The sequence below is a fragment of the Monopterus albus genome, unplaced genomic scaffold, assembly GCF_001952655.1.
Source record: "Monopterus albus unplaced genomic scaffold, M_albus_1.0 scaffold1.1, whole genome shotgun sequence".
Classification (NCBI taxonomy): Eukaryota; Metazoa; Chordata; class Actinopteri; order Synbranchiformes; family Synbranchidae; genus Monopterus; species Monopterus albus.
Genome location: NW_018127881.1, coordinates 4,903,043 through 4,930,632, shown reverse-complemented (window position 1 = coordinate 4,930,632; position 27,590 = coordinate 4,903,043). Strand labels below are relative to the sequence as shown.

The 27,590-nt window shown below is 40.6% G+C and overlaps 1 protein-coding gene across 1 annotated transcript; it reads right to left on the bottom strand.

Annotated features, from left to right (window-relative positions):
• Nucleotides 1–3,744: 3,744 nt before the first annotated feature.
• slc2a1b (solute carrier family 2 member 1b) lies at nt 3,745–25,318 on the bottom strand. Its single transcript, XM_020607891.1, has 10 exons — nt 24,902–25,318; nt 14,258–14,353; nt 10,623–10,783; nt 9,835–10,075; nt 9,093–9,255; nt 8,617–8,804; nt 6,902–7,006; nt 6,448–6,549; nt 6,140–6,343; nt 3,745–5,825 (listed from the first exon to the last, which is right to left on the bottom strand). The coding sequence occupies exons 1-10, from the start codon at nt 24,914–24,916 to the stop codon at nt 5,625–5,627; spliced, it is 1,476 nt and encodes a 491-aa protein (XP_020463547.1). The 5' UTR covers nt 24,917–25,318; the 3' UTR covers nt 3,745–5,624.
• Nucleotides 25,319–27,590: the final 2,272 nt, after the last annotated feature.

Here is a 27,590-nt window from a genome sequence, read left to right as displayed (position 1 = left end):
CTTTTGCACTCATACACTTTCCACTCAGTACCTTTAATTTTCAGTCAATTTTGTTTGATAGTTTGTGATAACAGCAGCCTGGCATCTGCAAATTCTTCAGCCATGCACACACACTGATCAGCCACACACAGTTATCTTGTTGGAACTGTAAGTGTATCAGTATTAAAATTCCCCAGAGCTCAGTGTTGATGGCAGAGTGCCAAAAAGAAGACAGCACCTGTGGCGTGGGAGTGCAGGGAGGCAGGCAAGAGAACTGGGAGAAGGCATAATCACCATGGTCACTGAGCTAACGAACCACAGGAGCAACAATAACAACAGGAGAGAAGGAAGAGGATGCCTACTCTACATCTTTGTACACCATTAATGCAATTTATAAATCCTCCTCACAATCTAGTAGGTCAAAACCTGCATATACATAAGAGAATTATCAAATCTAAAAATATCATCTTCCATTTTTGGACATGTGGCATTGTGTCAGAAACTAAACCATTGAAACAAAAGCCACTTTTTAAAAGTGTTCAAAAAGAAGGTGCCAGTTTATTTAATTTTGTTGATTACCATTTCAGTTCAGGTCCTCTTTCTGTGAGATGAGATGTCTTCCTAGAAGTGGGGGAAATTGTGGAGTTAATAGAAATTGTTGATTGAAGATTATTAAGTTTATTTCATTTGGAGCTCAGTTGACCTGATGAGGGACCAACATATCACAGCATGAGTGTACAATTAGGCTTTGTCCCAGACTCTTAATGTTTTTATTGGGTTTAGTTTTAAATGCTTAATTCCTGTCTGGAAACGGATTCCATTGCTGAAGATGATGATGCAACATTTCGATGTGTGAATATAACATTATAATTTCATCCTGCCTGCTAATCGGCCATACTGCTGCTGTTGTAGGATTTATTGGGGCTGTCAAACTTTATTTCACTTCCTGGACCTCTTTCTCTCTTTATGTCTTTCACCCTGACATTTATTTCTGCAGGGAGGCTTCTGTGGCTCCACATTCACTTGTCAGAATCAACCTCTCTGATATTTACTCTCCTGTGAAACCTTCAGTGTCAGCTGCTGAGGGGTTCCCCACCTGAGCAGAGCCAAATTGACACAGAGTGGCTCTTGTTCACTTTCTAAGTTTGCTGATCATCCCATTGTGGTCACAGTCTGGTTTTCAGACACTGTTAAACAGCACCACCTACTCATAGAGCGTGTTCACAGAGAAGCTAGAGGGACACCACCCACACTGCTGTGTCTTTAGTCTGACTGCCCTGTTCTAGTTTTTCTCAACTGACTTTAGTCTGCACCCATGCTTCCTTACATACATCTCACCTCACTAACATTCATTTCATCGGTTTCATCTTTATCATCAGTAGAATTGTATTCCCATCATCCGCTGTCTGGAGTTTGTCTAAGTGTGTGTATTATGTAGAGTATGTACATCAGCCACTGCTTCCTAATATTGATTTGGAGTCCTGTTACCTACTGTAATGCACATCTCCACATACAGTATTTATTTCAAATCTTAACAGTTATTTTCAAACACTATAACAGTTTTTACCTTTGCAGTTTACGGTAAGTGACAGTATTTCTGATGGATTCCTGGACATGTGTTTTTATTAGAGAGCTCTCAGCGAGGATATGTTTTATGAGCATACTGTGGGATTAGGGAACAAAGGAGATAATCAGACAGAGAGGCTCAGATGGTCACAGCATAATTACACATGCATGAATCCCAGATAATCCGTGAAAATGTACTTTTTACTAGGGGTCGGCTAACCTTGAGCGTATCTCTTCCCTTCCGAGGAGCTTCACCCCTCCCTTCTTTCCCCTTGTTGAAATCAATAATGGCAGGACAAGAAGCACAGTTATATTTAACAGCAAACTTATCTTTGTACTGGTTGATCTTATCCACCAAAGAGGGGGGGAGGGATTTATATGAATAACAACAGGGGAGGGAGATATGGAAACTACACCCACGGTCCCAGTGCTGAAGGTGTCTCTGCTCCAATCCTGGCTGACTCACTGTCTGTCTCACTAGGCTACAAAAGCTCATGTGCTAGGCCCCGATCAAATGAATTCAAATGCTTGCATTTGCCTGGGTTGCTCCTGTATCTCATTAGTTGGTATATTGCACTCAGTGACCTTGAGAATTGTTTAAAATTCATAGGAACAGACCAGGATTTCAGAATGCGTTTTGCTTGTTTGATCTCTGCTGTTAAAGTGCCTTCTGCAGACAGTTTAATCCTGAAAGGGGACAAATGGGGTATACCTATAACGCTCTAATATTTGCAGGTGTGCGGCTGCTGCTCTGAACAGAAAGTGAATCAGATCTATGTAAAACAAGAACACAGAGGTCAGATATAGCAGATGTATAAGAAAAGGCACACATGTGAGGTAAGCCTCATGCCTTTTAAAGACAGCAGGAGGACATGAGAGAAGCAAAGCATGTCTCTAGCAATGATAGCCCTTATCACATTTCTCTCAAGACCCTCTGCACAGCTTAACATGAATTCATTTTCTTTTCAATGACCTCACTGTGGGGACAAGCCAGGAAAAGTCACGCATCTACATTTCTGTGCAAATGTGGTTAAATAAGTCATAAGATGTAATATTTCACTTTAAAAAGCCAAGCCCTGGGCTAAAGGACAATGTAAGATCTCTTATTTGTAACATAGACACTTTGGTGAATACTGTTTAGGAGAGAGAAATTGTACATTCAGTCACTTATGGATCAGATATTTCTAGAGCAACCATCTCCAGTGACTGTTCTGCAGTTTCACTCACACTGTGAAAGAAAATCACATTTTTCATGCTGGGAAATGTGCGTAGTTTAGTTTGGAACTATTTTACTTTGTTAATATTGAGTTAGTCAACAAACTTTGTCTAGTTGGACTGTTCATTTTTATTGTGTGTTAAAATGGTTTGGCTGGCCACGTGATCCCCCTGTGTGCACATCGATCAGTCTGTTTAAGTCCAGGGAATGGTCCTTAGAGCTTCAGTTCCTTTGTTGCACATGTTGTTTGCAAAAAAAACAAGACTGAATTTACATCCAAGTTCAGTCTTATTTCATACAGTTGTAGTATTGTATCACTGAACATTTATACGTAGAGCAAATTGTGCTGAAAAGGCCAAAAAGTTCAGTTTGGATGAGATTCTGGATGGAGAGGTGTGGACAATGCAGGAAACTGGAGGCAGGTGAAGGTCATAGTTAGTCACGTGTGTCTCAGCCTTGTGTGTGATAGTATGTTAGTGTTTACAGTTTGTTTCTGCTAACCCCCAAGTGGCCAAGAATACGCTAGTGCAGGCTGAAAGGACCAAAAACACGTTTTCAGATCTGTATACTTTTATTCAGACTATTCAACACATTCCAACACCATACAGATCTTTAATTTTTACAAACATTAGAATATACTCTGTGCACTATAATGAAAACACTACTGAATCTATCTCATTATCACAATCCTCACATGTCAGAACAGAGTTAAATTATATTTGTTGCTAGGGTTCAACTATTAACCCTGGGCTATTCAGTTATCAGATTAAAAGGAAATAGAAGGAAAGTTTGGAGGCATAGGATGTACAGTGCTAATTCATTTATCACTTTAAATATTAAACTTTTAGAAACATTAAACAATTTAGAGGTTGTAGTGTGTTTCATATTTACATCATGCCAAGTGTTTAGGCCACTAAACTGTGCCTTAAAGAAAAGATCTCAGGTTACATTAAAAATGAAATGCCCAAACTGAAGAGTGCTTCTATTTACATTAAATACACTTTTGATATTTAAAAAAAAAAAATCTGTGCGGACACTACATGCTTTTGCTGGTGAAGATTTGTGAGTGTGATGTTACAGTGCGTTCTCAGACGGAGATGCATTGAATGATAGAAAGATCTACTATATACAACAATTAATAACGTATGATGGAATGATTCAAATGGTTTTTGACTAGGAAGGATTTCAGTGGACTACGTGTACACACCTACTGTAAATGTGCTTTATACAAGGTCTTAAGAGATATAACATGATAAAATTCCACACAGACATCAAGTAATCCATCAGCAGGACTTCAGTCTCTCGTCAATAACAGTTTCCATGCTGAGCAAAATAAAAATAAACTGAAACCTCAGTGTTTCAGTGACAAAAAAATATCACTGCGAATAATAAAGTGCTGCTAAACAGATGACTTTACTCAAACAATGCAACACAAGAGAAGAAAGGTTGAACAAGTGATACAGCAATGGTAAAAGGTGACTTGTACAGCAGAAGTTAGCCCGACTGGAGTTTTCTTTTCACCAGCTACCATACAGAACACTACACAGCCAAAAGAGAGTGAAAGCTACAAATACTGCAGAATTCAGTGCACAAGATGACAAGATGAGCCTTTTACAATAACAGCGCCAACCCCACTGGACTTTATGGAGTGCAAGATAGGTTTGACCCAACACAAGACACTTTCAGGAAAATGAAAACTGTCCAGGCTGACTTTCATTTTGGTCCCCGTTTTCTCTTGCATTTTCAGAAGCTTTGTAGCTGTCACAGAAGAGTGGCATGCATCACCTGTTTGTGTGAACAGCTCCAGACAGCTCTCAAACTGATCTACAGGTAAGCTCAACTGTGAAATACTAATAATGAAGACTGTCCACTGACAGAAGCTTTCAGTCTGGATCAGGCCGGCTGACCTGCACAGCAGATTTGTGATTTTGTGGATACTGAATGTAAGTGTGTACTTATCTGAAGTTATGGGAAAAAGAAGGGACATTTTTTTTCAATTCAAAGTCGCTCCCAGGTTCAGTGCTCTGGTACTAATCTGTGCAGACAGTGTTCCTCTTGCACAGACCAACGTTGATTTCAGCTGTGGTGCTGCTAAAACGGAACGGTGTTAAAATACATGAACGGTGAGTGAAATTCTTGGTATATTATTAGGAAACAGTTTTATGTTCATGGAGGGAAAGAAATCATTACATTTTCAGTGAAACATTTCATTTCTAACAATTAAGAATAAAATGTTATCCAGCAGGAGTAAATACATAAAAACCATGTAAAATAAGTGGCAAGTTAGTCTAATAAATCCTTAAAAGAAAAACACCAACTACCACATTGAGTGTACTCACTAATTTAAAACAGTACAAATAACTTAATCCTTAAGAAGGGAGCTTTGTAAGGCCAGCGCCCCATCTGGTGGAGAGAGACTGTGCGGCACCTACAGCGTGAGAGTCAGCATTACAGTATGATTGATAAAAAGTATTTGTACAGTGAACTGATCTCCAGGTGTACAGCGTTCTTTCACCAAATAACTGTAACAGGTAACAGAGCATAAGCACATCAGTAATATAGTCAGTAACAAAGGTAGTAAAAAAAGTTGACTGTTGTAAAGACATCTTAAAAATATTAAATATTTTCCCCATCTATTCCTCTCTCCACATGCGTCAGGCGACATAGTGCCCATCAAGGTTTTGCTTTTTTTTTGTTGTTTGGTTGGAAAATCACACAGGGCTGTTCTGTGTTTGGTAATGACGCCCGAAATGTGGTGACAGTGAGAAAATTATTCTACCAAAGTGTCGACTTCTAGTTAGTAGACCCTTCTCACTCCTCCTCGGTCTGAGAAAGAGTTTGTTAGGAAGTGAAAAACAGCCACTTAGAGCTGAGAATCGGCTCCCAGGCTGTTGAGCTCATCTGGAGAGGGCTTTTCTCTTCCGGCGGCAGCCGTCTGGTTGAAGCCAGCTGTGATATCGTCAAACGTCCGGCCCCTGGTCTCCGGCACTTTGAAGTAGGTGAAGATGAAGAAAAAGAGCAGTAGCACGGTGAAGATGATAAAGACATAAGGGCCACACAGCGCCTGTGAAGAGAGGCAAGAGGAGAGAAAATTATTTAGTCAGGTCCTAACAGGGTTCAGTCCAAAATAGTCTGAAACTATAACACAAGGATCACAACGGCCTGTTGCGCTTATTGGCATAGCCTACATTGTTGGATTCGAACATGTCACTACAGTTTAAACTGTTATGTTTTACCACATTCGAACCTCGAATAAAAAGTGACAGCCCTAGTACCAAACTGAGTTGTTCTTTTCAGGAAACGTCCAGAAATTCACACCCACAAAACACTTTACTGACAAACACTAGGTCCAAATGTGTTCTCATTTTTTCTACTCGCCTCTACGTATTGGAAGCCAAATCCCACTATGAAGTTGGCAGTCCAGTTGGAGAGACCAGCAATAGCCATGGCTGCAGGCCTGGGTCCCTGCGAGAACAACTCCGCCACGATGAACCAGGGGATGGGACCCGGTCCAATCTCAAAGAACGCCACAAAGGCAAAAATGGCTATGATGCTCACGTATGACATCCAATGGTGTTTTTCCTGCAAGAACAGAAAACAAGAAAAAAAAAGATTGTCATTATTTTTTCAATAATCACCAGTTGTCATTTGATTTAGAAGCTGGTGTTTGCTGAGGAGAAACCTACCAGCAGAGCCAAGGCAATAGTCATCAGGACAGCAGATCCAGCCATTCCCAGCAGCCCCAGCATGTGCAGAGACCGACGTCCTGCACGTTCAACGACAAACAGCTACACACACACACACACAAAACAAACACAATGAGAGGAAAAGGGTCAGTTTAGTGCAACAAAATAATAAACCCATACTGAGTTCAATTAACTTTTATTATTTACTGTTCTAATAATCTATCTGGGGTAAAAATGAGGGAGGAGAGAGATCCACACACTGACTCCAAACAGATTTCAGAAATGTGCTATGCAACAGCACAAACATAATCAGTTTACTACCTCATGTGCCAAAAAAATAATCATAAACAACTGAATATTTTCTGGGTTAAATATCCAAATAACATGATGCTTCTGACATTTCTTTCTGCGTTGTACTTTCACTTAGAGACTTAAAACTTTATTCAGTCCTCACCGACACCACAGTGAACGCCGTGTTAACCACACCGGCTCCGATGGTGGCGTAGACAGGCTGCTGAACTCCAGCTTTCTCGAAGATCCTGGTAGAGTAGTAGAATACCTAAAAAGTACAGCAACCACGATGAGTTTTTAACACAGCTGACATGTAGGCACAGTTAGGATATACAGTGGTGTGAAAAAGTGTTTGCCCCCTTACTGATTTCTTATCTTTTTGCATGTTTGTCACACTGTAATGTTTCAGATCGTCAAACAAATTTATATATTAGTCAAAGATAACACAAGTAAACACATCATGCAGTTTTTAAATGAAGGTTTTTATTATTAAGGGAAAACAAAATCCAAAACTATAGAGCCCTGTGTGAACAAGTGTTTGCCCCCCTGTCAAAACACTGGTTTATCGCACCTGAGTTCAATTTCTCTTGCCACACCTGTTCGCAATCAAGAAATCACTTAAATAGGACCTGCCTGACAAAGTGAAGTAGACCAAAAGATCCTCAAAAGCTAGACATCATGCCGAGATCCAAAGAAATTCAAAAACAAATGAGAAAGAGAATAATGGAGCTCTATCAGTCCGGAAAAGGTTATAAAGCCATTTCTAAAGCTTGGGGACTGCAGGTCTTCCAGGGCCTGAAGCAGCAAAACAGCCCCAGACCATCCCACTACCACCACCATATTTTACTGTTGGTATGATGTTCTTTTTCTGAAATGCGGTGTTACTTTTACGCCACACATAATGGGACACACACCTTCCAAAAAGTTCAACTTTTGTCTCGTCTGTCCACAGAGTATTATCCCAAAAGTCTTGGGGATCATCAAGATGTTTTCTGGCAAAACTGAGACGAGCCTTTATGTTCTTTTTGCTCAGCAGTGGTTTTCGTCTTGGAACTCTGCCATGCAAACCATTTTTGCCCAGTCTCTTTCTTATGGTGGAGTCATGAACACTCAGCTTAACTGAGGCAAGTGAGGCCTGCAGTTCTTTGGATGTTGTTGTGGGGTCTTTTGTGACCTCTTGGATGAGTTGTCGCTGCGCTCTTGGGGTAATTTTGGTCGGCTGGCCACTCCTGGGAAGGTTCTCCACTGTTCCATGTTTTCGCCATTTGTGGATAATGGCTCTCACTGTGGTTCGCTGCAGTCCCCAAGCTTTAGAAATGGCTTTATAACCTTTTCCGGACTGATAGAGCTCCATTATTCTCTTTCTCATTTGTTTTTGAATTTCTTTGGATCTCGGCATGATGTCTAGCTTTTGAGGATCTTTTGGTCTACTTCACTTTGTCAGGCAGGTCCTATTTAAGTGATTTCTTGATTGCGAACAGGTGTGGCAAGAGAAATTGAACTCAGGTGCGATAAACCAGTGTTTTGACAGGGGGGCAAACACTTGTTCACACAGGGCTCTATAGTTTTGGATTTTGTTTTCCCTTAATAATAAAAACCTTCATTTAAAAACTGCATGATGTGTTTACTTGTGTTATCTTTGACTAATATATAAATTTGTTTGACGATCTGAAACATTACAGTGTGACAAACATGCAAAAAGATAAGAAATCAGTAAGGGGGCAAACACTTTTTCACACCACTGTAGCCTTATATTTCTAATGTAGCTTCAGTATGAAACAGCATGTGAATGTGTATCAGACGTGTCAGAGAAAAGTGAAGTTTCCCTTTGGTGTCCTAAGAATCTCAATGCTGTAGTGTGTGGGTCTGGAAACTCACAGCGTTGATGCCAGACAGCTGCTGGGATAGCTGCAGCATGACAGCGATGAGGAGGGGTTGGCGGTAGAGAGGCGAGCGGAAAAGCTCCAGAATGGTCGCCTTCTTCTCCCTCTTCATCTGCCGGCTCTCTTCCTTCATCTCCTGCATGTCAGCACCCACGTCCGTAGTGCCCCGGAGCTTCTTCAGCACTGAAACATGCAGATAAAAAGTGGACCGTTGACACTACAAACTGATCTAGTACTTTTCTCAAGGTCAACTCTCTTTTCTTCTGTAATTCCATATCCTTTTGATTACATCCTTGAACATTTTAGAGGCCAGCCTGAATCTGTGGTAACATAAAACTTCAGTTCTTTTGAATTTTATGACACTTCACAGCCCTGTCTGTCAAAACAGAGGAGTACTAGACTGAAATATAGTTAAAATAAAATCACAGAATGTAACTAATAATATCCACTTCAGGTTGTGTTTAAACTCACCACTCTTGGCCTTGTTCTCTTCGCCCTTGTTCATGAGCAGGAAACGGGGGCTCTCGGGACAGAGAGGCAGCAGGATACACTGTATCACAGCAGGGATGAAGGTAAAGCCTAACAGGAGCGGCCACAGATCCTTGTTGCCCATGATTGACTCTATTCCAAACACCTAAAAAAAAACAATATCACACGTGAACCACCTGCGCCGCTGCTAGAATGCATTTGTAACAATAACAGTGCATTCAGTTTCTCATAGGAAAGTCACTTAACTTCATTATCTATGTACTAAAAAGGTGCAGTGTGTGAGGCTTGGTGACATCTAGCAGTGAAGCTGCAGATTGCAATGTTCAGCAAAGCTCTCATACATTGTGTTAAACAGCCCTCAGAGCTGTTTCAGAGCAATTAACGTAAATGGAAGACAAATTGCACATTCGAATAACAAGTGCTGCTGACTCGGCCAAGCAAAAATCAACAGTGGCTCACTTGACTGCAGCAGGATACCCAGCACTGTCCATGTTCTAGCTAAAGCTGTCAAAGAAAAACTCGTATTTAGGTTAACTTTAGGTTTACTTGTTAGGCTAAGCTACCTGTCCAGCAGAAAACAGGAAACTTTGGCATCATTCTGGAAGCATTTGTCCCTCATTAAGGATTTCCAACTTGGAAAGGCCACACCTCATCTTTTTCCTTCTAGATCTTACACTCTTGCACCTTTAAAATTAATCTACTGGATCAACTTCTGTCCACTGACTTGTGCAATGAGGATGCCAATGACGATGCCCAGCTGGTGGAGGGTGCCCAGGGCTCCTCGTAGCGATGTTGGGGAAACCTCACCTACATACATGGGTACAAAGCCCGTGGAGAGGCCAGAGTAGAGGCCAACCACAAAGCGACCAATGATCAGCATTTCCCAGGAGCTCGCATGCTTTGAAAAGCCCATGAGAGCGGCTGCGATGAAGGCCAGGACATTACACATGAGCATAGAGTTCCTCCTGTAGAAGTCAAAGAACAAGTTACAGTCACATTTAGCAAACTCAATTCAGGGAGGCTGTGAGCAAAACTTATGTTTATAAATTTGCAGTGTGACAGTTAATGTGTTCTTATGGCACAACATAAATTTCAGGTTTTAACTTTAACTCTCTTGGTTCATGTACAGCTCTGGTAATATTACTCATTTATCTGTGATATCTCTTTACTTTAGTCTGTTTCTTGTGATTATAATGAACATTAATGTGTTATTTGTGTGCTTTATGTGCTTTAAGTGGACCCCAGAAGGAACGTGGGTTCAAATCAATATAATATTTTAAGACTAACTTTTCTCTGGATACATTTTCTGAGTTAGTAAATTATACATGCAGTCACTCCTCTACTGCAGTATTAATTGCTTCCAGTCTGGATATTGTGCATAACAAAATTAATTATTTGCATTTTTCTACAGAAAATCAAGTTATAAGGTGCTCAAGACCAAAAACAAAACATATGAAAAACCTGCAAGACCCCACTTTAATACCAGCAAGGATTCTATACTTTACACTTTACCTTCCAAAGCGGTTGACAAAGAGTCCAACAGAGAAGGAGCCAATGATGCCACCAATAGAGAAGATGGCCACAGCGACAGACCAGATAGCTGTGAGGGAGATTTCGGGGATGGGCTCCTCGTAGCGACCCACCCATGTCTCATTGATGAAGTTCTCAATGATCTGAATTGGGGGGAGAAGAATTTAAACATTTTTTTTTGTACAAATTAACAGAAGATTTGTCAGAAACACAACAAAACTTAAAGAATCACCATTAAAAATGTGGCATAATGCCACATTTTTAATGTCAGAACAGTTACATAAAGTCTTATGAATCATATCATGTGCTCCATCTTCTCTTCATCTTCTCTTGCTCAGGTTCATACACAGTGCAAGCTGAGATGTTACTGTGTGGCCAGCTGATGGCAGCACTGTATGATCATCATCATTTCCCGGCAACCAGGAAGTTTACCAGCCATGGTTATGTGTAATGTTTCAGTTCCCCCCCCCCCGCCCCTTCTCGGTCGTCACGCAGGCAGCTGAGTTGAAAAAACACACCTAGAAAAACCGTTGACGGGACTTATGAAGCAGATCCAGCTTCTGTTTATACGTGTTGTCTCACAATCACACCTTTCACATGATCCTTAAATCCAGCCACCCGGGGTGAGGACCTCCCGTGACTCTGTGACTTTACCAATATATCTCTGATCCTCCTCTTCCACTACTGTTGTGACCACATGTTCGGTCTGGCTCTGTCATGTGCCTCTGTGATAGTGTAACATTACCTATATTTAGTCTGAAACACTCAGCACACCTAGTGTCAGAGCTCCTAATGCACCGGGGCTCAGTGATGTCATGTGGGATAAATACTCTGCAGTCTCCTTATGAACCAGTCATGATAGTAAGGTCACGGGTTTCCCTGGGGTGGAGGGAAACATATAGAGTGACACTGATGCACTTAACATAGAGCCTGGGTTACAGCCACGATCAGCTTTCATTCACTCACAAGACCTGGATTAATGATATAAACACGTGTCATTATATACTGCACTGTACCCCTGACTTCTCTCCTGTCGCATTTACCCTTTAAAGCCTGCTTTATTTAGACTGCCTCTAAAAAGGGTTTTCAAAAGGAAGGCTGCTAAAGAGATTAAATAAAGCCATCCTTCACTACCTCTTGTAAGTTTTGTTACAACACTGAGTACATTTAATGTAGATTTTGACTCTGGCCAAATTTTAAGTGAACTTTCCATCTACTTGCATTGTGTGAATATCGATGCCACCTTTCTCCAGCCAGGTGCCGTTAAAACCACTGCACAAGAAGAGGACACAACAAGATGGCCTGTCAAACCTCAAACAAACAGAAGCAATGAAAGAAATCGGACTTTTATGTTTGTTTAATGTGCGTCCTCATCATCACTGCACACACCTGATGTTTTCATCTCTTCTGTGGAAGCTTCTTGGACACGCCGCATGAACGTCATGATTTATTCAGCAGATTTGTTTCCATTGCACTCAGTCACATGATAATGATACACCAACATTCCCACCTCAGCCTAGCATAGCTACTTCTTTGTGATTTTGACTTCTTTTTCAACTCTCTAGCATTTCACTCAATATATATATATTTCTTTTCTGTTAATCACTGTCAAAAACACATTAATTGCTATCTGATTAAATAAAACATGAACAAGTGGATGGATATGTTTGATAGGCACTAGATATCTTTGTCCCAGACATATGAATTGCTGCCTACTTCGCAAATAGGAAATAAATAAGTGAAACAAAATGGCAATTTAGTCAGTTAATAAGCTGCAGTAACAAAGTGACACCTTCACCAATTGTGATTGGGAGATAAGGAATTGGATGGTTGATCTCGAAAAGTTCCATAATTACTCTGTGTTCTCTCCTCGGTCTAATCTGAATAGGCCGTGCAGTCCAAACCGCCAGGTGGTCACAGCCACACAATGAAACAAGCTGCCTATTCATGCAGAGAAACTGCCACCGTACGCTGCTGGCTGGGTTGTCAAGGTGAGCGCCGCATTCAGCACACACAGGCTGAAAATAAAAGAATCCATCTTTCTTTCTTACATAATTATCTTTAAACAAGTGGCAACAAATTGTGCTCAATTTTACTCAAGGAAACTCAGGAAAGTGTACAAGCCTTAACCCTTAGCACCAAATACACTCCCAGAAATAAACTAACAAAACACAGACAACCCCCTTGAGTACATGACTTTCCAAATAAGGTTACTGTGTGAAGTGTCAAACAGGGAGACATGAAGAAGAACAGCACAGTGAATGAGAGCAAAGCCCTTGAAAGAGCATATCTAATCAGAGAGCCAGTGCAAGGCCTGCGTCACAGGCAGCAGCAGCATCACTGCGGCCTTTATCACACACTGGGGCACACAGGGATGAAGTGCAGGAGATAATCTCAAGTGTTGTTGCTATACAAAAGGTTGCATTGGTAAAATTAAGACCCTTAAATAGCCATTAACTAATAAAGGATTAAGAGCCTATAGTTGAGTAACTGTTTCTGCACATTCGTTGTAGAATGTTTTGCATGTGATGCTGCTTAGACCTGAGGGTGTGTGTGAGGGGTAAGCTGGGTATTGGGAAGGGGGAAAAGAGCCAAGAGAGCAGGTTGACACTAGTCTAGTGTGTAACAGACCACATGTTCACCGCCACTCACGAGGCTCTCGCTGGCTCCTGAGCTGAGCATGTGTTGTTTTCACAGAGGAGAAAAACCTTCGCTGCATCATCAGCTGTTCCATTAGTTTTTGTTCCCCATTAGTTTTCTGACATTTTATAGTGTAGAAAATAATTCATAGCTCAACAAACAGCAAGAGTCTTTTATATCCGGCTTACAAGACATTTAAAAAAGCCTTTCTGGGTGTTTTGCTCAAGGATTAAAATTCCCTCTTTAGCATGTGCTGCCCACTTTATCTCCTCTTAATGACTCAATAAGAAATGAAAAAGACTCTCTCTTCTGTCTATTTCATGTCTGTTTCAACTTTTCTGACTGTGTACAAAGGAGCAGGTGGAGCTCGGCCCCGTCTGGGGCAACACGTGTCACCTGTGGAGAGACAGCCACAGGGTGTGTTCAGACCAATGCAAACTAGGAAGCGAGCAGATATTTACAGGCAACAGCATAAAGAAATTCTCCAGGAAATGAATTTCTTTAGTGTACCTGTCTGATAATAAAGCCTACTGTGGCTTTACTGTCCAGAGGACTAAAAACATATTTCCTATTCCATTGATTTGTTATGGGGATAGGTGACTGTCTACCTCCTACAGTATATTTAATCTCCTGTTTTCTCAGCCTGTTTGCTGGTCAGCAAGAGGTCCATTTTTGGGCATGGACAGACACTTTCTCACAGGAATTGCCAGAGTCTATTAGGACAGATGTCCATGGCCCCAACGCTAGTACTATTATTTCGCCCTCTGACCTCGCCTCCCTCCCTTTCTCTCATATTCTCCAAGAACCAAGTGAGTGAACAACCAGCACTGGGACTAGGTTGGCAGGGAGAACCATGATATTTACTGTGTCAGTGACAGTACACATACACTGCAAATCTTGGTTGGCTAAAACAAGCTTTTGAAGCCATTGAAGATCCAGTTTAAACAACATACAGTATATGCAGGCGTCTAACTCACCTTCTGAGGGGCATTGATGACACCTGTGTTGTAGCCAAACTGCAGGGAGCCGATCACAGCTGTTCCAACACTCATCAACAGGGGGAACGTTAATTGCTGCAAGAAAGTAGAGGAAGAGCTGTCAGTGAAAAGACCAGTTAGTCAACATTTTTACCTGGTGGACAATAGATGTATTTGTCCAGGATGAGTGGAAACAACATGTTTCAAAGCTCGTCTTTGCAGCTGAACAAAAGGTTTTAGTTGACTTGAAACTCACATATGAGTTTACTAAAGGAAATATTAGTTTAATAAAAGAAAAATAAAGTGCACGTGGTTTTGCTGAAGACAACATCTCCTATGTCGCTGTATCGCTGTCTGTGACGTCTTTAGCTGCTCTGGAAAAACAAACCTCACCATGTGTTCATAACCCGTATAATGAACGCGCTGTTAAAAATAATCCTGAAATGTCTTCAATGTCTTGGTATCAGGCCACATTTTCCAGCATGGTGAAACTGGTCTAGTGACAGCTAAAGAGATTAGCTCAAGTTGAGGAGAGATCAGATGGAGACATGTATCTCAGCCAGCCAACACTCAGACAGACACCTGTTCTAAGATGAATGAGTTATGTGAACAGCTTTTTTAAAATCAATCCATGTTTCATATCTGAGGCAGTTCCGGGTTGTGTCCAGATAACTGAGTAAACCTGGTTCTTGGAACAGGTCCAGATTAGACCCAGGTCTAATCACCACTTTGACTTTGTTCCTGTTCCTGTTATTACAAAGTTCATTTTAAACTTGATCTCAGTAGAGCCCAGCAGATTAGTAGAGATCGTCCTCATACCAAAAAGCTCACAAATCCGGGTCGGGTATGTCACTGTCGATTTCCTCCTCATGCACAGAGGAGCAACAGCTTTGAGCTACGATTTTCCTTTTTGTTGTTGTTCTTCCAAAAGTGCTTCTGCTATAGCAAGCTCTAAGTGTTCCAATGTGAATGGAGAACTTTTGGATCTGAAAACATGAGCGAATGTAATTTTCCACACATACAAGAGGAATTTAGATTCTTCAGATTCATGCTCCTAATAGCACACATATTCAGATTACATTTAAAGCAAACAGCAGAGTTTCTTACTCTCCATCTTTCATATGTCACCATCAGTCATCTTGGCTGAATGTTAGAGGTTTTTCTTTAAGTCTTGTGATTCACACCAGGCAGGTTGCTTATGTTATGGCAACAAAAGAGCTGACCTTCTTCAGGGTAGATGCCACCTCAAAATCTCTGTTCTTATCATGCGCAGACAAAACCAGCATAAATGTTACTTCAAAATTCAGCTGCAGGAATAAAATCTTCACACATCTTAGTTAAACTCCTATCTACCTCGGCTAAAAGCGGGGATGATGTTTTTTTTTCCGGCATTTGTTTGTTTGTTAACAGCATAACTGAAAAAGTAATGAATGGATTTTAATGACTTCTTGGAGAGGTAGGGTATGGCCCGTGAGTCGATTATGGTGATGGTCCGTTGCATAATTTACAGGATTATTCTAAAAGATTATTCACCATTGTGAGTGCTGACTATATGTGAGCCCCCTTGTGGCCAACGTGTGCAGCTGCACACCAGAGGGGAGATGGGTGCAGCTAATAACTGTAGTGTGACTTGTGTGCATCTATGAAGAACTGTACACAGCGTTGTGTCGGCGTGCACGGGACATTTATTTAGACATTTGTGGCTTTTACTATTCGATCATGTCAGTGTACTCTGTAGAGCAAATCTGTTCACGGTGTGGCTTGCTCATGTTACAAAAACTAGCTGGCATGCTGCAAACTGGGAGGTATTCCAGAAAGCAGGTTAAGTTTGTTCAAGGTGTACTTCAACAAAGAATAGTGTACAATTGTTGTCATTCTATCCAAACACTGTTTTCCACTTGTGGGGCTTATAACACTGACGTACAAGACACATTATCCACTGTGTGTTCACCAATGGTGTTACTGGAGCAGTCGACCTGCTCCCGGGTGCTAACGCAACGAAGGCAACGTGAGACCTATACAGCCAACAGCATCAGTAACCAACAAGCAACACACCCCGAGGGACTTTTCTTCACTGCTGATGACTGCAACGCTCACTCCTACCTTTAAGACTGTGCAGGGTTTTCTGTCTTCATCTTTAGTCTACAACTATTATGGTGTTCTTTGCTTGTTTGTTTTGTCTGCATATGGTTTTGCACTTGGTGTTAATGTCCATTCTATATTGTCTATAGATAGATAGATAGATAGATACTTTACTGATCCAGAGGGAGGTTCGGGTAATGTTGTTTGTCATGCATTTGTGTAAAACACTAAACCTGAAGCTAAACCTTGAGGCTAATACTCCGGAATTTTCATTAAAAAACAGAGGATTAACAAAATACCAGACCCAACCAGGTTTCACTGATGGACAGTCCTTTGCAACTATTTGAAAGGACTGTGCGTGCTCTTCTGTAATATCACCAAACTGCCCCGGGATACTGTTACATAGCAGTATTCACACAGAGCAGAAGTAGCCTTGGTAACCTTTGTTTGAGGATTAAAATTCTTCACAAAAAAGGAGGAGGAGAGCAGAAAGAAGAAGAACAACAACAACAACAAAGCTGTGTGAATTTCCTGAGGTGGTCAGGCCAGTTTGTTCACTTTAGAAAATGGGCTCGGTTACCTTAGAGACCCACCTCTCCTTCGGAGCCAGTAGAATCTCTTGTCACGGGGATTTTTAAGTTCATGACAGAAGTAAACACACACTGTTCAGCATTGCAGGCTGGGCTCTTAAAGGAGCGATGGAGACCAAGCAGAACTGATATCATCTTGTAAAGCTACAGTGTTGATCAGAAATGAGGCTTCAGTGTACTCCCAGCTGCTTTTTAGTATAAACAGAAATCCTGTTCCCTGGCCCCTCTGGGACAAGTCATCACTGGAGTCTCACTGGGAGATGGCTGGAATTGTTTTCAAAAACCTCCTTAAATGTAGACGTTGGAATCCAGCTGCAAACAGCTATCAAAAGTGGGGAGAGCAATGTGTGCTCGAGGTAAATCCAAAACATCTTTACCTTTAACCCACATACCAGGATACCTCCCGCACCCTGGCCTCAAGAGCATGCAGACTGTAAAGACACACTATGGGTTTTACTACAGTATATAGTAATCACAATGTTTAGGGACATTGGTAAAAACAAAATGTAATAAATGAGTAAAGCTTTCACCTACAACTGAAGAAAATCTGCATGTTTTACTGGTAACGGATGGGTTTGGTTTCATGGTTACTTTTACACTGAATCACTTTAACCTGAAATGAGTTTCAGGTGCCATTAACACAGTTCCCTTTACACAGAAACCAGAAGCAGCAGCATAGAGTGCGACTTCCTGAACTGTCACACCTAACACAACTATTTTGTGAACGAAGCCTCAAAGCCACTGCTGCTAACCGGTACTCATCATGGGCATTCTACCTGCCTGATCACTGAGGCACGTTTCACTCAGCTGCAGCTTCCAGTTTTGTTTAAATGGTGTTGTTGTATTTGTTTACTTACATGTGATGGTGCAGTTTGCCATTCACAAGGACCTGGCATCAAAAAACGCACCATAGAGCAGTAGGATAATATCTGTAAAGCTGATAACAGCATGGTGTGCTTTTCCTTGTTTTCTGACTTAACAGTGACCTAAAGCTCAAAACATGTGTGCACGACAACACTTACTACTTAAAGTTGAATGATTTGTTTTTTTAAGCTTCAGAAAAACTACACTTCCCATCATCGCTTTGCAGCATGGTGGTACACCTATTATACATCACTGACATATAATAGGTGACTCTCTTGGACTTCGACGGTCTGAGTCGCACAACGTTAACGTGTTTCTGACATTAGTCTCACCTCTCTCAACTTTTTAGGTTGTAAAAAAAACCTAAGAAGATGTGTAATAGTTACAGCCATCTCTCGACCTCAGTTCAATTCGCTGGCAATGTTTCAGCTGCAATGGGCTCAGGCTTCTGAGAAATGCTGTCCATTAAAGCCCGGTAAAACATAGATTACTTTAATGTCAATAATACATCATTTTAAGTAGATAGATACATCAGTATAGTGTAAGCAAATGTAGTGAAACTCACAGCAGGTTAGCCAGATTAAAATCTGAATGGGAATTTGCATGACACTCCCTTTCTTCCGGAACACAACCTGGAAGTTCCTGTTGCACTTTGGCTCGCTATAAAGGCGCTGAAGATTAGAAGCAACTGTGTGTAAGTATCCCAAGCACCTTTTTGTTCCATACTTGTGACTTAGATGAAGACAGGATGCAATAATTCAAAAAACCTGTTCCACATACCTTGTTTTCCATTTTTTGTTGACTTTCTTTAGTTTTTTAACTTCCAGTTGTTGATATAAAAAAGAAAGCAAATTCTGACTGGAGCTGGTAAAAGGCTCTTTCAGAAGACAAAATCCAGCAGCATTTGGTTGGACTTTGGTGCTACTCTTCCACTCTGCTCAAAAAAACGACATCACCTCTTCCTTCCTCTCCCTGACTAAACACACCTGGAAAATTCTGTTGGAGTCTTGGGTCTTTTTTAGTAGGATGAGATCAAGAGAGTCTATATAATAGCTCTTCTCTCCTCACAGGTCTTTACTTCATGTAAATTCCTCCTAGAGCTGATAATAATCCATGCAAATGCATCCTAACTTCCTGTGAAAAGTAAAATGTCATGTGAGTTTGCAGCAAGGAAATCTGTCTGGCCATGGCTACGGTGCAGAATAAACAGTGCCGACAGAAGCTTTTGTTGCTTAGCACCACAGCCTCTCTGCTTGTACTGGGCAAACTCAGAGCAGCCAACCAGACTGACTGAGTGCACATTAATAAAGCACATGATCTATTCAAACACTGAGACACCAGCTCACACTCCTCTTTTCTCTGGAAATTAAACAAACCTAGGCACTTTTATTAGGTTACTGACCATAAAGTGCAACGAGGACATGAAGAAGAAGAGCAGTCCTCTCCAAATTAGTACATACAACCACAGCAGCTCATTTACAGTAAACCATCGCTTCACTACTTATGTCTGAGCCAACAGTCAAACCCTCTTTATACACAGACTTCATCTCTGACATTCAACAAGCTTAAAATATGACCCTGCATCATCTTTAACCCTGAAACACTTGATTTAAATGAGACTGTTTGTACTTTTACTATTACTTAAACACACAGGAAATGGTAACTTGCGCTATGACTAGCAGACAATGGGGGTGACATACATTCAAGCGTGATGTCATGGAAAAATTCTATTGAGCAGGTTTGGCCAGAACACAAACTGTCAAAGGAAATTCAAAGTGATGCAAACAACACTACAAGTTAAAATGAAAGGGGATGATCCCTAGAGAGGACTAGGAAGTTTGATCATTTACGGTCACCACAATGTCACAGCGGAAATCCCTAAAACAAAAGCGGTTTACTGGCCACAGGTGTCTGTAATGCTTAGTTTCTCTTGCATTATATGCAAACACCCCAGCTGTGTCTCTTAATTCTCAAACAAAGAGTAAAACAACATCCTATTCAAATATTAAAGTCAACAGTTATGCTGACTGAGGCAAATATCCTTAAAGGATCTCCTAACGTCAACAATAAAATAGGTACATTTCAAGACAGCGGGAGACTGTATTATTCAAAATGATAGTTACAATATCTTATTATCTTATCGTATTAAACAAAGGATCACATTTTGTCCTCTTCATTCCCATTAACCACCTGTTTTGGTTTAACAAATATTAATTGATGTTACATTGCTTAATGACTCTTTTTCTATAAGTAACACAGCCAGTCTTTAGCTGCTTTTTACTGTAATGCTACTAGTTTATGACTCATCAGTCACAGACAGTGGCTATGGTAAGAATTAGGTCAGACAGGACCTAATCATTGAAAAAAGGAAGGCACAGGCAGGCATGTCTCAGCTCAGTTCAGCTCCGCCTTGCCTGAGTTGCCAGACTTGTGGTGAAGGCCTACGTTGCTACCATCACGTCCCTCCATACGTCACCTCTTGGATCTCAGCTTACACAGCTCTGGGGAATGTAATATGTGCCCTTCCTCAATTCCACCCACCTCACCTCTATTCTGTTCTCCTGTGCCCGCATCCTGCACTGTGTGGACAGTTTTCAACCACTTTTGATGTGCATTTTTGCCTTGTTGGCACACAAGACTTAAGAGTAATTCATGACAAGGACAATACCTATGCCATCAAAGTTACATCCCCATGCTATGGCTGATTTATACCTAATTTCTCTCTTCTGTAGTACAGTGTTTTTAACCATTTGATTTTTTTTTTAAATTGTCTATTTCCATGGTAGCTAAGTGATTCATAAAATATAAGTGAATTGAACTGCAAAACCAAACAAAGGCGCTGTGTTTCTGTAATTCAATATCGTCCTCTGGTTGACATCTGTGGTAAATTACATCCAGTTACTTGTGCAGCTCCTTTTAAGGAGAAGTGTTCATGATCTAACTGGACAGGAACCTTGATGACTAATTTAATGATGCACAAGTTCCCAGTGCCAGTTGTCATATCGAACAAGGTCAATACGGTAAATTAAAATCAGTTCACTATGAGCCAAACCATTGTAAAGGTTTCCTGGTACTCTTGGTTAATACTTAACTTTACTTAAACACTGTCTAACAGACAAATAACTAATCTTGCATCCAAGCAGCCTAAATAATCTATCAATAGCATTTTCAGACACAAGAGTACTATTTAGCCACAGAAGGCATCAGAAAGTTAAAACTGATTCATGGTGTTGTCTATTAAAAGCTACAGGTGAGACCAAACATATCAAGACTGAATCCAAAGGCCAGTGCCAATTTATTAAACTGAGCCAGTCTAAACTGAAAAATCAAGTTAGACAAAGTCCAGAGGGTTGGGTAAGATGGGTAGTGTCCAACCATCACCTCCACGTGAAGAGTGAACAGGGGTGGAGACGGAGACCGGTAGTGTGCACAAAGCCATCCGGTTTCTCAAGAAAGTGAATTAACCACGCACTTTGGCTGATTCATATCTGCTTCAATCTCTTAATCACAGTGTTTATACTTTATTATGCCTTATTAGAGCATGACTGACAGTTACACTATAAGACATAATAAAAGGAGGTAGTCATGCAGATGAAAGTAAATTTACCCGACTGGCTTGAAGAAGACAGGACTTGGCAGATGGTTGAAAGGCAGAAGATGGAGAGGAATTAAGGCTCTGCATTTAAATTGGTACAATCTGGGACTGGCTCTTGGCTCCAGAGTCTTCATCAAAATAAACAGGCAATCAAGTTTGTCAGGAATCAAATGTTGAAGGCCACCTGTATGGTTGACACCTATTAGCATTCAATTCCAGGTGAATAAGGCCTGAGGTTAGTTTCCAGGCCCAAACAAAGCTTACTGTTTTTGAGAGAGAAGCTCTAAGAGGCACAAAAATATAAAGCTACATGTTATTATAGTTCCATTTTGATGAAGTAATAACAGGGCTATGATCAGAAAACAGCTGTAAAGGAAGAATGGAATTTAAGGGTAAGCGAAGATTAGAGGATCTTAACACAAAACTGAAAGTCAACTGTGTGAATCGTTGGTACAAACAAATGCAAAGCCCGATGACGAAGTCTTCTGCGTGCGGTCAACTACACCACACCTTAACAAAGCAACAAGATGCCAGAGCAGGGCTTATTATAGGCACTGCAGGTTAAATGGCCTTTGCACTTCTTGGAATCTGTGTTTCACTGCAAATGAAACTGTATTTTTATCACTGCTTGTTCGGTGATGCTGAGTCAGTTGCCGCAGTTTCCACGTACGTGACTTCATCTGCAACCCCCGAGGCACAACACTTCAAGGCCAGTTATAAAAATCCTGACCACAAGATGTTAATTAGCCTGTGCTCAGTGTTGGGAAGGTTACTTTCAAAATGTAATAGGTTACAGACTACTAGTTACCCTGTTAAATATACAATAAGAAATGTAACTGATTAGTTTTCTAAAAAAGTTTTAAAGTGGGAGATGAAAGGATAAATGAATAGAGCCTATCTAGACCATCAACTGTAGAAACTCTGGATGCCCCCAGGAGTGAAGCCACTGTGATCGCCACCTGGTGGCGGATTATAGTGTAGCTCATAAATCCCCCCTCCTCCATATTAGTGGATGGGACATGAGCCAAGCTAAGTTCTTGGTCTGTTCAAGTATTCATTTTTCTGGCAAGTTTGTTTTTGATAAGTTATTTGATTGGTGGTCTGATACATCACTTAACTACTCTGTGCGAATCATGGTGCAAAAAAGCAAGCTGGCAGCCGCCATATTCACAATGTTTTGGCTTCATTTCTGCATGGGGAGGGAGGTGGTGACACCATGTCCATTAAATATATATGCCAGTGATCTAGCTATAAAGACTTGTAAGCCATCCTACCCATGATGGGGTTGCACGTACATTTGTCCAACATTGTCCATAAATATGCCAAAAGAAGACAATCCTGCGCTGCAAAAATATGCAAAGCAACATAATGAAAATTAGGCTGTTCTTGGCTTTTTATCCATAGGAATATATTCACAAGTATCCACTTTGTAATTACCAACATAACTATAATTTAGTTACAGTAACTAGTTACATGCCTGTGCTAAACAGCTCAGCGCTGCTGGAAGGGACAAAATACAAAAGAGAGAGTGAAGCAAACGGCCTGGGAAGGAAAGGGTCGTGACTTTAACACCCCAGGGTTGGCAGCTGTGTATTCCCTCAGTGGGATCTCACTCTCTCTGGAAATCTGCTGTGTCCATGTCACAGGGGAACTGGGGACAGGGAGAACCATTCCCATCACATCCACAACAAACCTGTCCAGCTGAGGGACCCAACTGCATAGAGTGCATGGTGAAAATGTGGACACACAAAACAGCAGCAGCAATGGAAACATGTGCTGACCACCATGCCAGACTTGGCTGCCCTGTGCGGCCCCACTGGGTTTAATCAATTAATCAACAGGAAAGAAAGATTAGGAAGGAAAGTAAAGGATTTAGCGTATGTGCCAAGGTGTGCTGCCTGTCTGTGTATGTGTATGTGTTTGTGACCACAACCGCATCAGGACGGACAAAACTTTACGAGAAATAAGACAAGTCAAGGGCCCCCCCCGAGCAATGAGCACCACAGTGTAAGAGACAATGGAAACCTAACAGATTAAGTTAGTGACTGTAAGAATAAATGATAGGTTCTGACAGCTGGTTCCATTTTGGATCCAGTTCCAAATTTGTTAAACTCTACAACTAAAGGAATCCTCTGGCCTGTTTCTAACACTACAGATAATCAGCAAAGAAAAAAGACTGATGATTGAAAGATAATGACGTATACAAGTGAAGGATAACTTGTAAGTAAAATGGTGCCCCAGCAGTACTTTTCCAAAGTCAACCAGGCAGCTGTACAATGTAATATTTGTTGGAAGGTCTTCACGCCAAAGGTGGAACAACAAGTTCTTTGTTTAAATATTTCTCTACTAGTAACCAACATGATAAAGGAAAAACTTGCGGCCACATTCTGTGACCTGTGACCTGTGACACTGTGCGATCAGCTGCAGTGTAACAACGCGTTGACCTTTTCATATCGCTCCCGCTTTCACATTTTGTGGCATTTTCTAGACCAGATGGGTAATCGCTTAACCGAGAAAACAATCACTAGATTAACTAATGAGGAAAACAAACAGCTGCAGGAAGGCTAAAAAAAAATGTTCAAAATGTACATGTTGCCAACACCTCTGTTCATTTTCCTAACTAATACTTTGCTTACTCCTTCACATAGGATAAGGTTTGGGGTTGGCTTAAGATATAAGGGGGAACACAACAGGATACAACACCGGTAACAGGAACACACCACCCAGGACAGATGTAATTCATGCCATTGGTGAATGAGTGCTACCATCAGTTTGTGCTACTCGTTTGTCCTCATTTAAACAAATGCAGGTTTTGTGCTGCATTATGAAACTTAACCTTTAACTGGTGATTATTCTGAATACATGGTCACCTATTCTATTCATGGTTAAACAAAAATGCCGTTGTCCTTCTTGCCTTAGAAAAGGTCCATTTTTTTTAACATCTGTGTTTGAAATAAATCATTGATCATATAAATTGATACAGGGTCATATTTATTGGGATTTATAGGGGTCTGATATAAACATTGTTAGGTTCGAGGGGAAATTGTGTGACTGTTTTATGATACAAACTATGAAAGAGAACTGCATCATGTCCCCCAAACACACGTGGGACAATGGCTTTCATACACATTATGAACTAAAAGACATGAAGAAAGAAAGATTCGCCTACAATTCAACTGTACTGGTGAAAGTACTCAATCCTAGTAACACCGAAATGTGTTGATCTTTGAAATAAAGTGCTACTTTACAAGTGTTGCTGGATTTTTTTACCTCTGAGATAAAAGTGCCAACACTTAGTTTAACATAAAATAAAACTTGTACGCGCTATAAGCACTATTTGATACTACATAGGGGTAATACTGTCGTAGGAGAAGCTGTATGAGCTGCATCACAGCTCCACATGGAAGTCGCCTCATGAACTCTTTGAACTGAGGGTCTGTTGGAAACTGCGCCAGCAACAAAGTAAGAGCTCTGATTTGAAGCTAGTTGTAGTGAAATTAGTTACAGAATTACCTTTTTCGTGTCCATGCTGACACCGATGTGAGGGAATTTTTCTTTCTGCTTTTTCCTCTTCCTTTGTCTTCTTTTCTTTTGTCAAGTTTGCAGCGATGGAGGAACTTCCTGGGAGGTTTCCCGTTCAATTTTCGCTCAGACGTCTGTCATCATTAAGGGATTCTCTCCGCTGAAATGACTTAAAACCTCAGTCGAGGGCTTTTACAGTCTCTTTTTTTTTGTGGTTTTCTCCCGAAGAGCCCTGCAGATTCAGTTGGAGGTTGGCTGTTTCTCCTGCGCTGTTTTATTTCAGAACTCCGGAAGTTTTAAATGACAGTTTCATAAATTTTTATAATATTCTAGGATGCGTCCATGAACTTTAAGGATACGAGTCTTTCGTAACAATAGGCGGGTTACGTTTAATATATCCTAGTTGGCCTTTCTGAAGGGTGGGTCAGAACGAAGGCTTGTCTTCTTGTCAGCCAATGGCGGCGCCGAGCGTCACAACACACAAGGAAGTCTCCGACTACTTCTGTGGAAGTAGCAAAGAATGTTATAAATCATTATTATGTCATTATTATTATTATTATTATAGTAGCTCTTACCTCAAATTTAAATATAAGGCACACAATAATGCACCAATAATTATAATCCAATAATGTGATATAGATTAATGTAAAATGTGCCATTTTGTACTTGGAGCAAAGTATTGTTATACTGTGACATGGCTATTTTTTACTAAAGTAAATAATCTCAGCACTTCTTTCATCACTGAATACATGTTATGTCATTTCTATTTATCAATGTCAATCAATCAATTAGTCAACTTTCTATAGCACTTCTCATTCAGGTTAATGCCATTCAAAGTGATTTACAGATGACTGACCAAAACAAAATAAAAAAGAAAAACAAGAGATTAAAACATAAGAAGATTATCACATTAAACCCTGTGTATTCTATTATCCTACAGTTATTGTTATACTACACTGTTGTACTATATACTGTACTATCCATATACATATCTAACTTTTTCCACTTTAAGCACTGTTGTCGCTTTAGTTTTTGTACTACATATCTGTTATAATATCAATTCTATATAATACCATTCTGATATTTATTGCTGTATGTTACCTCTTCTCTCTTGCACCTACATACAGGTGAGAGATGAAAGGAAAAACCAGCATCAAGTGTCTTAGTAAGGTGTTAACTGCTACGTGCCACCAGAACAGCTTCACTCTGCCTTGACAATGATTCTACAAGTCTTCAGAAAGATATTCCCTCATGTGGTGTTTTGGTGATAGTGGTGGAGACACTGTCTAGCACGCCTGTCCAAAATCTCCCATAGGTGTTCAACTGGGTTGAGATCTGGTGGCTGTGAAGGACACAGCATATGAGTCAAATTATTTTCATACTCATCAAACTATTCATTGACCCCTTGTGTCCAGTGTATGAAGATGTTGTCATCCTGGACGAGACCACTCATTTATTCAGGTATTTATTTTGATTTGTCACCTGTCTGTGTATTGTGTCTCGTTATTTCACATTAAGCACACCTGTGTACAAAACTGCATAAAAGCTTTGTTTCAGTTTGTTGTTTGTTTCCTACACACTGTTCACCAAGAGATTAGATTTCATTTTTATATTCTTCACTTTATATTTTGCTCTTTTCCTTTATACTTACTGTACTTGAGCGTTTGCATTTTCTTCCACTTTATAGTTTAACTCTGGTCGGATCAACCTGTTAAGTGGTCCCTGGGCAAAAAATTGCTGTGTGCCCTTACCCAACAGTTAAGATACACCATTGCATTCATGCAAAATCTGATACAAATCCAAAATTACCAGTGAACTAACTTATTTGTAATGTTACCCAACATCACCTGACAAAATGATTCCAAGCATGCAGCCAAAACAACCAAAGAGCTTTTCAGGGTGAAGAGGTGGAACATCGTTGACTGGCTGAGTCAGTCGCCTGATCTAATTCTGACTGAGCTGCATTCCACTTGCTGAAGACCAGACTAGAGGTATAGAGACCCCACAACAAGCAGTAGCTGTAGGTGGCTGCAGTGGAGGCCTGGGACAGCATCGCAAAGACAGATGGCCAGTGTCTGGAGATATTTCTGGGTATTTGACTGCAAAGAAATTTCCACAAAACGTGTAGCTGTCCAAAGACTGGACTGTAGACAGTAGACATACTATACAGTACAGTATCATATACTGTGTGTACTGTACAGTATCTGTGCTGCCACTGTTTATTTCTTAAATGATTGTTTTTGTTCAGAAATTATACCCAAACCTAAGGAACTTGCAAGGATTAGTGCAGAGCTGTTTTTACAAACACATTTGAATTGTTACACTTAAATTACAGTGTATTGTTTATATGGAGCATTGATAGCATTTTACTTTGTACTGATTGGTATATTTTTATTATCGTACTGTTTTCCAGTTACTTGTCTGATTGCCTTCTGTTCTGAGCTCTCTAACAATTAGTTAGTGAATCTGCCCGCATGTTTGATCTAATGATCGTTCACTAGCTTGGTGATACGATAGGTTTACCCTCCATTTCAACCCTCTGCTGTGATCTGGAATGTTTGATAACAAAGGCTTGAAATAACAAATGTCTAAAGTGAAAACTGTGTGCTAAGTTTTGATTGGGATCGAGGGGTGGTGTCCAGGCTGAATGTACCATAAAAATAAAAAAAAAATAATTATG

Coding starts and splice junctions, on each gene's coding strand:
- slc2a1b (XM_020607891.1), bottom strand. Junction 10,784..14,257: donor TCATCAATGCCCCTCAGAAG/GTGAGTTAGACG, acceptor CCCCCAATTCAG/ATCATTGAGAACTTCATCAA. Junction 6,344..6,447: donor CTATTGCCTTGGCTCTGCTG/GTAGGTTTCTCC, acceptor CTGTTCTTGCAG/GAAAAACACCATTGGATGTC.